The 11,389-nt window shown below is 43.5% G+C and overlaps 1 protein-coding gene across 1 annotated transcript; it reads left to right on the forward strand.

Annotated features, from left to right (window-relative positions):
- Window positions 1-154: 154 nt before the first annotated feature.
- LOC139576213 (dnaJ homolog subfamily A member 2) lies at window positions 155-5,017 on the forward strand. The gene is made up of 9 exons (XM_071401996.1): window positions 155-313; window positions 1,492-1,551; window positions 1,685-1,911; window positions 2,047-2,127; window positions 2,305-2,438; window positions 2,543-2,739; window positions 3,495-3,639; window positions 3,757-3,884; window positions 4,194-5,017. The coding sequence occupies exons 1-9, from the start codon at window positions 236-238 to the stop codon at window positions 4,377-4,379; spliced, it is 1,236 nt and encodes a 411-aa protein (XP_071258097.1). The 5' UTR covers window positions 155-235; the 3' UTR covers window positions 4,380-5,017.
- Window positions 5,018-11,389: the final 6,372 nt, after the last annotated feature.

Raw genomic sequence — 11,389 nt, forward strand, 5'->3', positions numbered from 1 at the left:
AAACAGACACAATGTTACTAAACTGGTGAGCATTGTAAAATACCTGAATCAATTTCACGTATAACAGAGAGAAAATAGATGAGGTGAAAATAAGGAGGTCAATCTGTAATTGAGATGCACCCTTTTTTAAAGCCAGGAGAAAGGTTAAAGTTGACGCAACGTATGACGTTTTCGACCGGCTCTTCTTCTTTCTCTTTTCACTTCTCGTACAGAAGGTCCTTCCCTTAGCTCCATCATGGCGAACGTTGTCGATACTAAATTATATGACATCCTAGGGGTGTCCCCCACTGCCACTGAAAATGAGTTGAAAAAGGTAACGTTGATTGTATCGAGTCAAATGAAATCTAGGTGCTGTGGAGTTTGAATTGTTGGTAGAAAAAGGTTATTCTGGCTAAAAGCTAGTCTGGCCTAGGAACGTTAGTCAGAGCTAGCTAGCTAGCTAGCTAGTTAGTCAAACTAGCTATGTTCCTAGCCAACTAACGTTAGCGTCAATCAGAAAATGATAGTACAGGATACACATTGTACAACCATTTATCTACCTTAATGTTTTAGATAATTACCTCTGTCTTTGGCGCAAAGTATTTGGGTGTTAACGTTAGTACTTTGCGCTTGTTGGCGATAGCTTTCAGCTTCAATGATGGCATCTCGCGTAAAACGAACGCTTTCGAGTAACGTTATATATTTTTGTAAAAGTTAGCATGCGGTTGGTAGCGAGAACGTTAGCACTATCGCCTGTATTTTAGTTTATATTCCGCATAATAAACAATACATTGTGACATATTAAACCACTACTGGATCAACGCATTTGATAGCATTGGATTAGCAGTTGTTTTGTTTACGTTTTTCCAGACTGGTGGTTGCTAACTAGTTATTAAGACAATGGCTAGCTAGTAACGTTAGCTAGCTAACTCTCGTGCGTCTGTCTGCTGATAACAGATACGACGCGACCGAGTCGCCTCATACCAGGTTGCTATAGATAAGGTACAATATCAAGGTTACCCCGGTTTGATCTTTTAATGTTAGCTAACGTAGTGTGTGCCGCCTAACTAGTTAGCTGGCTAGTTGCGTTATTTAGCCGGCTAGCCTACGACGTTAACTCACGTGTTAACAGTTTAATTCACAATGGAATTTTGGGGCCAACCCTTCAGGTCAGAGATTTTGGGTTGATTTTGTTGGGGAAATTCTGATGGATCGCTGGTTAATGTTGCTATTGTAACTGTTTAGCCAGTAGTTAACTTAAGTCGTTATGAAAAATAGGTAACGTTAGCTTTCTTCCGCAGTTTCAAGCTCAATTTTCTAGTTAGCTAATTTAGGGAGGCTAACTAACCTTACTGTAGAAAGGAACGTCAGATTCCTGTCAATATTTCACTGATGGCTACTACGGGGATAACGTGGAAAGGGTGGTGGTTATACAACTCATTGGCTAATGTTAGCTAGCATAAATAATCGAAACCAGTGCCTTGAACCTATGTGTGTTTTCTTTTCTTTCAGTCATACCGGAAGCTAGCAAAGGAATATCACCCCGACAAAAACCCAAATGCTGGCGACAAGGTATTGAAATTGCATGAAGATTTTTTGGGGGGAGAGATTCAATCATTTCTTACACTTCTGAGTAGCTACATAAATGTTAACAAATATCTGTAGATGTCATAGAACTTAATGTCCCCCTGTCTCCTTCAAACAGTTCAAGGAGATCAGTTTTGCGTATGAAGTGTTGACTAATCCAGAGAAGAAGGAGCTGTATGATCGCTATGGGGAGCAGGGACTCCGGGAAGGAGGTGGAGGTGGTGGGGGAATGGATGACATCTTTTCACACATCTTCGGCGGTGGACTTTTTGGCTTCATGGGCGGACAGGGGCGCAGCCGAAATGGTGGTAGACGAAGAGGAGAGGACATGGTTCACCCACTCAAGTAAGCTTACTCTATAGATTGGTGTCACAGATCTCTTGAGTGATAATCAAAAAATTGTTTTTATTCTGATTCATTGTCTGCCTGTGGTTTTTATGACCCTGCTACTGTCTCCAATTATGCTCATTGTTTTTTAAGAGTTTCACTTGAAGACCTGTACAATGGAAAAACAACTAAACTACAGCTGAGCAAGAATGTTCTTTGTGGCACTTGTAATGGGTAAGTGTTTCCACATTCTTCCAATTGTGTCTGCAACAATTTCCCCTCCAAATTACTTCTCTAACCCACATGAAGCAGTGTTCAGGTCTTGCTTTATCTGCCTGTCAATTATTGCATCATACATGTTGATCATGTAGATTTGTTGGTGTTAGACAAAAAGTTATAACTTCTCAACAGCCAGGGTGGGAAGACTGGCGCAGTTCAGAAGTGTGTGGCCTGCAGGGGGCGTGGTATGCGCATCATGATCAGACAGTTGGCTCCTGGGATGGTCCAACAGATGCAGTCCGTTTGTACTGATTGTAATGGAGAAGGTAAGCAACAGTACAGTTTAGAAACCATATACTTGTATTACCCAGCGACACATGAAAAGGCTTTGCCCCCTCAGACTCCTAAACTTCTATGGTTATACCCATAGGTGAGGTCATCAACGAGAAAGACCGCTGTAAAAAGTGCGAGGGCAAGAAGGTTAGTAAGGAGGTGAAAATCCTGGAGGTCCATGTCGACAAAGGCATGAAGCATGGGCAGAAGATCACCTTCGGAGGGGAAGCTGACCAGGCACCTGGGGTTGAGCCAGGAGACATTGTCCTCGTCCTGCAAGAGAAAGAGCATGAGGTAGAGAGTAACTGCTGTGCTCTGGACACTATGGTCCCCACTCCTTAAGACTACGTCTCTTGTTGACTAAAGGCAATATTACAATGTAGAAACATATTAGTGAAGGTGCAACATTGATGTGTGAACTTGTTATTACTCAGTTATTATGTCTCATTTCTATGAGGACTTGAGTAGTATAGATGGATAATGTTGAATGGTAGCTGGTTGACCAAAAGCGGCCAGCTGACTGAGTTGGGTCCTCCAGCACTCTTGACTGGGATCTTTTGGGAGCAGATTGCAGTGACAGCACAATGCTGCTAGGCCAATGTGAACATGCTGTAATCCAGTTTCCAGTACTGGCCTCCCACCCTCTGAGCCCCCTGCATGTCTGGCATAACTTGGTATTAATTATAGTCACGAGTGGCACATGGTTCCTAATCCTGGAGTCCTTGCATTTCCACTCCATTGTGTCACCTCCAGACTCTCACTCCTCTGAAGATGGGAGAACAGACACATGTTGATGGCACCAGCCTCTCATGTGGAGAATAGGCCAGTACAGGGGAGTCAATGGGAAGGGGAGACAATACTCTGACAGGATGTATATGCACAGCTTCCTGGGGCTATTATCTTATATTCATTTTTTATGTGCCAGCAGTATCGGTTTGTCCTCTGGTATAATTTGTTACATTTCCAGCAAATGTTTGTCATTTTAAATTGGCCTAAAACCACCTCTCTATTACTATATTGAGACACTGCCTGTTTTCTCATGCCAACAGACATACAAAAGAGAGGCCCATGACCTGCACATGACCCATAAGATTGGCCTTGTTGAAGCACTTTGTGGATTCCAGTTTACGTTGAAACACTTAGATGGCAGACAGATTGTAGTCAAGTACGCTGCTGGCAAAGTCATTGAGCCAGGTAAGATTTTGATCTTTGTACTGGTTTTACATATTGTAGATGAGACCACAGCATGTGAATATTAATCAATGCAGTATGTGAAAGTAATGTTTCTATGGTGCAATGTTTATTTTACAGGCTCGGTCAGAGTTGTGCGAGGCGAGGGGATGCCACAGTACCGTAATCCATTTGAAAAGGGAGACCTGTATATTAAATTTGATGTGCAGTTCCCAGACAACAACTGGATCAGCCCCGATAAACTCAATGTAAGTCATGATGGACTATGAAAAGCCTTTCTTGTGTTCGTTTCTGTCACAGGCTTGAACATTACGGTACCTGTTCTATTATGGGATTGAATGACACAATTTGATCATTCATAACGAGATTAGGATTTTGACCCAGACCATACTGGTTATGTTGAGCATTGTTTGATGATAATGGTATTTAAGAGCTGAGGTACCACACAAGTGTTAGATTTTTATAATAAGGGCTTTGTAGTGATATCTGCATGCTGAATAGGGGCTTTGCTAACTAGACAGAACATTTGAAAAACTGTGGCCCTCTGTAAACCCCAGGAGCTGGAGGACTTGCTGCCAACACGTGCCGAGGCTCCCATAGTGTCTGGGGACGCGGAGGAGGTGGACCTGCAGGACTACGACGTCAGCCAGGGCTCGTCTGGAGGACGACGTGAGGCCTACAACGACAGCTCAGACGATGAAGGAGGCCACCACGGCCCTGGAGTGCAGTGTGCCCACCAGTAACATCTGGCTCAGGGGAAAATGTATGTGTTGCATCCCCCCCGTCTTCCCATACCGATCACGCATCCCTCACTTTCCTTGTGGTAACGCCAGATAAGATGGAAAAGGTCATTTCTCCTTTGCTTGGTGTGTAACTTGCATTTTTTTCATAGTATTTACAATAATTAATTTAAACTAACCATAAAATGCAGTTTTGGCCTCCACCTCTGGACTGTGAGGTGTGAGTTAGGGAAGGGAGATCCTGAAAGGACCCAGGACACAAACATCACATTTTTAGGTTTGTATGTATCTGTGCTTGATTTTTACTGCTTGATTTTTCTTTTTGTAGGTTTTTACTTTTGTTTTCCTTTCTATATATATATAAAAAAAAATCAAACATGACAACATTGTGTATAATATGAAAGTGATTGTCGGTGAGCTTTATATCAGCTGCGCTAATACAGTGGTGTGATACAAATAGAAAAAACACCTGTATCTGTCCTCAACCCTGGTGCATGTTAAGACCGCATTGGTTCCTGCACTGATTAAACATCCAGTCTAACGAGAGATGCTGGAAAAATACAATTTAAAAGCAGCATAACTTCTGTGAAACAAGGTTTATTAAGTTGTTAAATAAACGTTCTTCAAATCTCAAACAGCAATACTTGATGTCTGTGATTCTGTCTTGTGCTTGTCTGGGAAATGATTTACAAGAATTTCTTAGTTACCCCCTCAGTCCTTTGTCATTAATGTTGATGGTTATCATAGAGAATGATAGAGGCCTCTAGTGGCCAAAATAATCAAAGCTTGATGAGCTGGTTATTTGTGTTTACCAACTCCAGTCTGAGTACCCTCAACAGCACATGTTTATTGCCCTGGACAAACTTGGCTGATTCAGCTCATTGAGGGCTTGATTAGGTGTACTTGTCTGTGGCTACAACAAAATATGTGCTGTTGTGGGTACTCAAGGACTGGTGTTAGGAAACACTACTAGAGCTGCGTTTAAACAGGCAGCCCAATTCTGACCTATTACTAATTGGTCTCTTGACCAATCAGGTTGGCTCTTGCCAATAATTGGGCTGCCTGTGTAAATGCAGCCTAGGTGTCATGTGTAATTACACTGAACTAAAATATAAATGCAAAATGTCAAGTGTTGGTTTCATGAACTGAAATAAAATATCACAGAATTTTCCCATACGCATAAAAAGCTTTTATCTACAATTTTTTTGCACAAATTGGTTTAATTCACTGCCAGTGAGTATTTCTCCTTCGCTGAGAAGCCATCCACCTGACAAGTGTGGCATATCCAAGAAGTTGATTAAACCACCAGAGCTATTGCCAGAGAATTTAATGTTAATTTCTCTACCATAAGCCACCTCCAATGTCATTTTAGAGAATTTGGCAGTATGTCCAACCGCAGACCACGTAACCACACCAGCACAGGTCCTCCACATCTGGCTTCTTCACCCACGGGATTGTTTGAGACCAGCCACCTGACGGTTGATGAAACTGGATTTGCACAACCAAAGAATTTCTGCACAAACTCAAACCGTCTCAGCGAAGCTCATCTGTGTACTCGTCTTGACCTGACTGCAGTTTGGTGTCGTAACCAGCCTCCAATGGGAAAATGCTCACCTTCGATGGCTGCTGGAGTGTGCTCTTCGCGGATTAATCACCGTTTCAAATGTACAAGGCAGACCGCGTGTATGGCGTTGTGTGGGCGAGCGGTTTGCTGATGTCATCGTTGTGAACAGTTCCCCATGGTGGTGGTTACGTTATGCTATGGGCAGGCATAAGCTATGGACAATGAACACAATTGTATTTTATCGATTTGAATGCACACCGTGATGAGATCCTGAGGCACATTGTCGTGCCATTCAGCCGCCACCATCACCTCATGTTAAAGCATAATTCATGGCCCCCTGTCGCAAGGATCTGTACACAATTCCTGGAAGCTGAATATGGCCTACATACTCACCAGACACGTCACCCATTGAGCGTGATGGGATACTCTGGATCGACAATGTTCAGCAACTTCATGCGTGCTACTCTACTCTGTGGCCATGGAGGAGAGCCTACCTGACTACAGGTGACCATCTCGGATCAATTCCGGCAAGGCGAGAGGTATTGACGACCGACACTTCGCTAACAGGCCGGGGAGCAGTGTGGCAACACAGGTCTGTAGGAGGCGAGTGATGCCCCCGCTGGAGGAAAGAGCACATTAACGTGCTAGAACATGATAGTTTACCTATCCCTCAATCACTTTCTCCCCCCCCCCCAATCTTAGCAATGCTGCACAGGGTCTTTCATGCTCAGAAGAGCCCGACCCTCTACTGATCGACTGCGGTCCTGCTATTATCAGATGGCATCTCATTTCGAGCATACGAAGGAGCCGGACATAAACCATTTTATCTCTGAAAACGGCTTTTCTCTTAGCTATTTCATCAGTAAAATGTGTGAGTGAGCTCCACGCTCTCTAAGGCAGATGACCTAGGCGTGACCTTATGGTCGAATCCAGCGTTTTTGCCTAAGGGTTTATCACATCAATCGCGACAATCGAAATGCAGGCCTACTGCCCCCTCCTTTCCAGAATGCAGAGGAGCGAGCAAATCTCCTGTGTCCAGTCCGTTACCTCAAATGCTATATGCAAGTCTCAGAGAACTACAGGAAGTCAGACCAGCTGTTTCTGTGCATTGGTGGGAAAGGCCTAGCATTGTCCAAGCAGACGCTTTCACACTTTGTTGTGGATGTCATCACTCAGTCCTACCTGTCCCAGAAGGTGTGTACTGTTATTTGACCAGAAGTGTTGCCACATCCTGGGCTGTACTGAGAGGTGTCCCCCTGAATAAGATATGTGCAGCTGCTACCTGGTCGTTGCCCTGCACGTTCTAGATTTGACAAGGTCAACGTTGCATCTTGCCACACCATGGGCTCTGCCATTCTTCTAGTGGCACTGGTGCATTTGAGGTTAGTAGTCTATTCCTCGTGACCTTGTTGGTACCGTACTGACAGTCTGAAAGGTATGAAGTAGAATGGAAGTTAGGAATGTAACTATGGTTCTACGAATACCTGGAAGACCGTCTTGCACGTCACTCGATCTTTTGGGCGAGAAGATACTCAGTGTGTGGTCCGACATACGGTTTTATTTGTACGGAGGGGCACGTCCTCCCAAGCTGTCACGTCACCGGCGTGACTTTATTACTCGACCTGTGCGGAGCGCGAGGGATTTAATCCATACTTTCCACCATACTGAAGGTCTTCCAGGTATTCGTAGTACCATAGTTACATTCATAACTTCCGTTTGAGCTACGCCCCTATTTTGTATTTTTTTAAAGGTATTTTACCAACAGATGCATATCTATTCCCAGTCATGTGAAATCCATAGATTAGGTCTTAATTTCGTTCAATTGACTGATTTCCTTATGAACTGTTTCTTTTTGTTCGGTGTATATACAGTAGTTGCGTATAGCTAGCTTGCTAACGCCAACAGATCAATTGAAGTTTTCCTATTGTAATGCAAAACAGTCCGGTTTTCTAATAGACTACTCCCCTGCTTACACTTACCATATAAAATGTAATTCAGCATCATTGGTGTGATCTGTAGCATGTGATTAGTGGGATTGGTTCAGAGTATGATTAGCAACAGCCTTAAATTGTATTAAGCATTTGTCCTAGGATCAGACAATGAGTGGTTATTCATTGTCACCCAGCAGTTTCTTCTGGCAGATGTTTTCAAAAAGTGAGAAATTCAGGCACAATAAATTGGGCTTTTTATATTTTTAAGCAGTGGTCGACATGGAAAGATATAGGCGCCCATACTGTTTATATTTGGTGCAGGAGCGCCACAATACCTTAGAGTTAATATTCTATAAAAGAGGAACAGGAGCTCAAGCAGTAGAACATTTGAAGTGCCGGTACTCAGCCCAGGTGAGCTCTTGCCCAAGTCAAGCACTGTTTGCAAGACCAGTATATTTGCTCATATAGCCAACTATCAAGTAAATTATTATTTTTTACCTTTAACTAGGCAAGTCAGTTAAGAACAAATTCTTATTTACAATGACGGCCTACCAAAATGCCTCCTGCGGGGACGGGCTTGGATTTAAAAAAAATATATATAGGTCAAGAGACAATACTACATAAAGAGAGACCTAAGAAAACAACATAGCAAGGCAGCAACACATGACAACAACATGGTAGCAACACAACATGGTAGCAGCACAAAACATGGTACAAACATTATTGGGCACAGACAACAGCACAAAGGGCAATAAGGTAGAAGACAATACATCACGCAAAGCAGCCACAACTGTCAGTAAGAGTATATATGATTGAGACTTTGAATGAAGACATGGAGATAAAACTGTCCAGTTTGAGTGTTTGTTGCAGCTCGTTCCAGTCGCTAGCTGCAGCGAACTGAAAAGAGGAGCGACCCAGGGATGTGTGTGCTTTGGGGACCTTTAACAGAATGTGACTTGCAGAACTGGTGTTGTATGTGGAGGATAAGGGCTGCAGTAGATCTCTCAGATAGGGAGGAGTGAGGACTAAGAGGGTTTTATAAATAAGTATCAACCAGTGGGTCTTGCGACAGGTATACAGAGATGACCAGTTTATAGAGGAGTATAGAGTGCATTGATGTGTCCTATAAGGAGCATTGGTGGCAAATCTGATGGCAGAATGGTAAAGAACATCTAGCCTCTCAAAAGCACCCTTACCTGCCGATCTATAAATTGTATTTTCCGTAATCTAGCATGGGTAGGATGGTCATCTGAATCAGGGTTAGTTTGGCAGCTGGGGTGAAAGAGGAGCGATTACGATAGAGGAAACCAAGTCTAGATTTAACTTTATCCTGCAGCTTTGATATGTGCTGAGAAGGACAGTGTACCGTCTAGCCATACTCCCAAGTACTTGTATGAGGTGACTAACTCAAGCTCTAATCCCTCAGAGGTAGTAATCACACCTGTGGGGAGAGGGGCATTCTTCTTACCAAACCACATGACCTTTGTTTTGGAGGTGTTCAGAACAAGGTTGGACACTAAGAAAGCTTTGTTGTAGAGCATTTAACACAAAATCCGGGGAGGGGCCAGCTGAGTATAAGACTATCATCTGCATATAAATGGATGAGAGCGCTTCCTACTGCCTGAGCTATGTTGTTGATGTAAATTGATAAGAGCGTGGGGCCTAGGATTGAGCCTTGGAGTACTCCCTTGGTGACAGGCAGTGACTGAGGCAGCAGATTTTCTGACTTTATACACTGCACTCAGAGGTAGTTAGCAAACCAGGCCAAAGACCCCTCAGAGACACCAATACTCCTTAGCCGGCCCACAAGAATGGAATGGTCTACCGCAGGTAATCCCAAAAGGGGGTACGCAATGTCGCTAGAGGTACGCCAAATAAAAATGTGATTCATGTTTTTTGCTTCACATTTTCAAACAGTCCATTTATATTTTCCAATGGGGCTTATACATTTGGGATTTTTTTCCCCCCTTGCCTGAGTAGCCTTGATTCACTGCCAAAAATAAAATTATACCATCTAGTGTTCAGCGAAATAACAATGTCAAATACAGGTAGCCAAGTCAAATAATTAACATCCATTCACATTAACCTTTACTGTTACGTTTCCCAGTTTCTGTGTTGTGGGTTTGTGTATATGCATGTGTGTATTGCTGGAAATGGCTTCCTGGATTCCCCCAAGCAGCTGATTGGTCGGCCCCATTGCAGATTTGAGCTCTGATCCCGCCCGTCAGGAGATACAGCTGTCTGCAATTACAAACTCCTTCTCCAGCTGGATAAAAGCCAGTGTTCCTTTGTTAGGAGAGAGAGCTTCTTGGATGTCCTGTGTTGGTTGTTGTGCAGAGACAGTTTAGTTGAAAGTATTTTGTAGCTGCTACTTCTGAGGTATGTGTGTGCGCCAATAGGATTGTGTTTTTTGAAGTTCACTTTAAGTTAGTAATTATTGTTTTTGTTCCCAGGGGGGAAGGCACCTTGGGAGTGCTTAGGCAAGAGGCCTGCGGGCATACATATACCCGTAGTATGTACTCTGTCTATGCACACTAGGTAAGACCTGGGCGGACCACCCGCTGTATTTTGGTTAGCGTGCCAGGTGGCGTTAGGGTTAGGTGGGTAGGCAGGTAAGGTAGGAAGGGAGTCTAACTTTTACTTGCTTTGGTTCCGTCCAGACCCTTTTCCCCACATTATGGAAATAAATTCCCAGTAAACAGTAATATTCTCTGCCTCTGTCATCCTTACCCGCACCTACAATCACATACCCTTCTCACTCCACGGGGAGTTGTTGCATTCCCTCCAAGAGGTGTGCTTCAGTTACTCTTGGGGAATTCCACTAACGGTCCGTATGTAGCCAAACATAACTGCTGCTCATCTGTACTGATGGTGCAAAAGCCATGACAGGGAGACTTAGTGGAGTGGTAATGCGCGTGCAAGCAGTTGCTCCCGACACCACAGAGAGGCGCTTGCTGCCAAAGGAATGCCTGACAGCTTTAAAGACACTACAGTGAAAATTGTTAACTTTGTTAAAGGCCACTGAACTCTCGTATTTTCTGCACTATGTAATGATATGGGCAGAGACCATGTAACACTCTTACAACATACCGAAGTCTGCTGGTTATCAAGGGGAAAAGTATTGACACCTTTGAGAGACAAGCTTTACGGACCATAATTTTCACTTGTCTGACCGCTTGCATTAGTTTCACACATGACTGGCCTATCTGGGATGTTTTTTTGCCTGAATGATCTGAATCTAGGATTACTAGGACTCTCCACAACTATATTCAATGCACGGGACAAAATTGAGGCTGATTAAGTTGGAGCTTTGTCTGCATTAAGGATAACACAGGTCTTTCCATAATTGTATGATTTGTGTGAAAATGAACTCAAGGTTACAATGTCAATGTGATATAGCAAAGCACCTGAGTTGGGTACGCAATTACACAAACTGGATTCATTCTCCCTTTCATGCCCTGCCTCCAGTCCACTTACCCATATCTGAACAAGAGAGCCTCATTGAAATTGCAACAAGC

The sequence above is a fragment of the Salvelinus alpinus genome, chromosome 5, assembly GCF_045679555.1.
Source record: "Salvelinus alpinus chromosome 5, SLU_Salpinus.1, whole genome shotgun sequence".
Classification (NCBI taxonomy): domain Eukaryota; kingdom Metazoa; phylum Chordata; class Actinopteri; order Salmoniformes; family Salmonidae; genus Salvelinus; species Salvelinus alpinus.

Bases quoted from the DNA above. Each gene is read 5' to 3' on its own strand.
- LOC139576213 (XM_071401996.1), top strand. From the start codon at position 236: ATGGCGAACGTTGTCGATACTAAATTATATGACATCCTAGGGGTGTCC. The intron at 314-1,491 runs GTAACGTTGATT...CTTTTCTTTCAG, and splicing joins CTGAAAATGAGTTGAAAAAG to TCATACCGGAAGCTAGCAAA. The intron at 3,885-4,193 runs GTAAGTCATGAT...TGTAAACCCCAG, and splicing joins TCAGCCCCGATAAACTCAAT to GAGCTGGAGGACTTGCTGCC.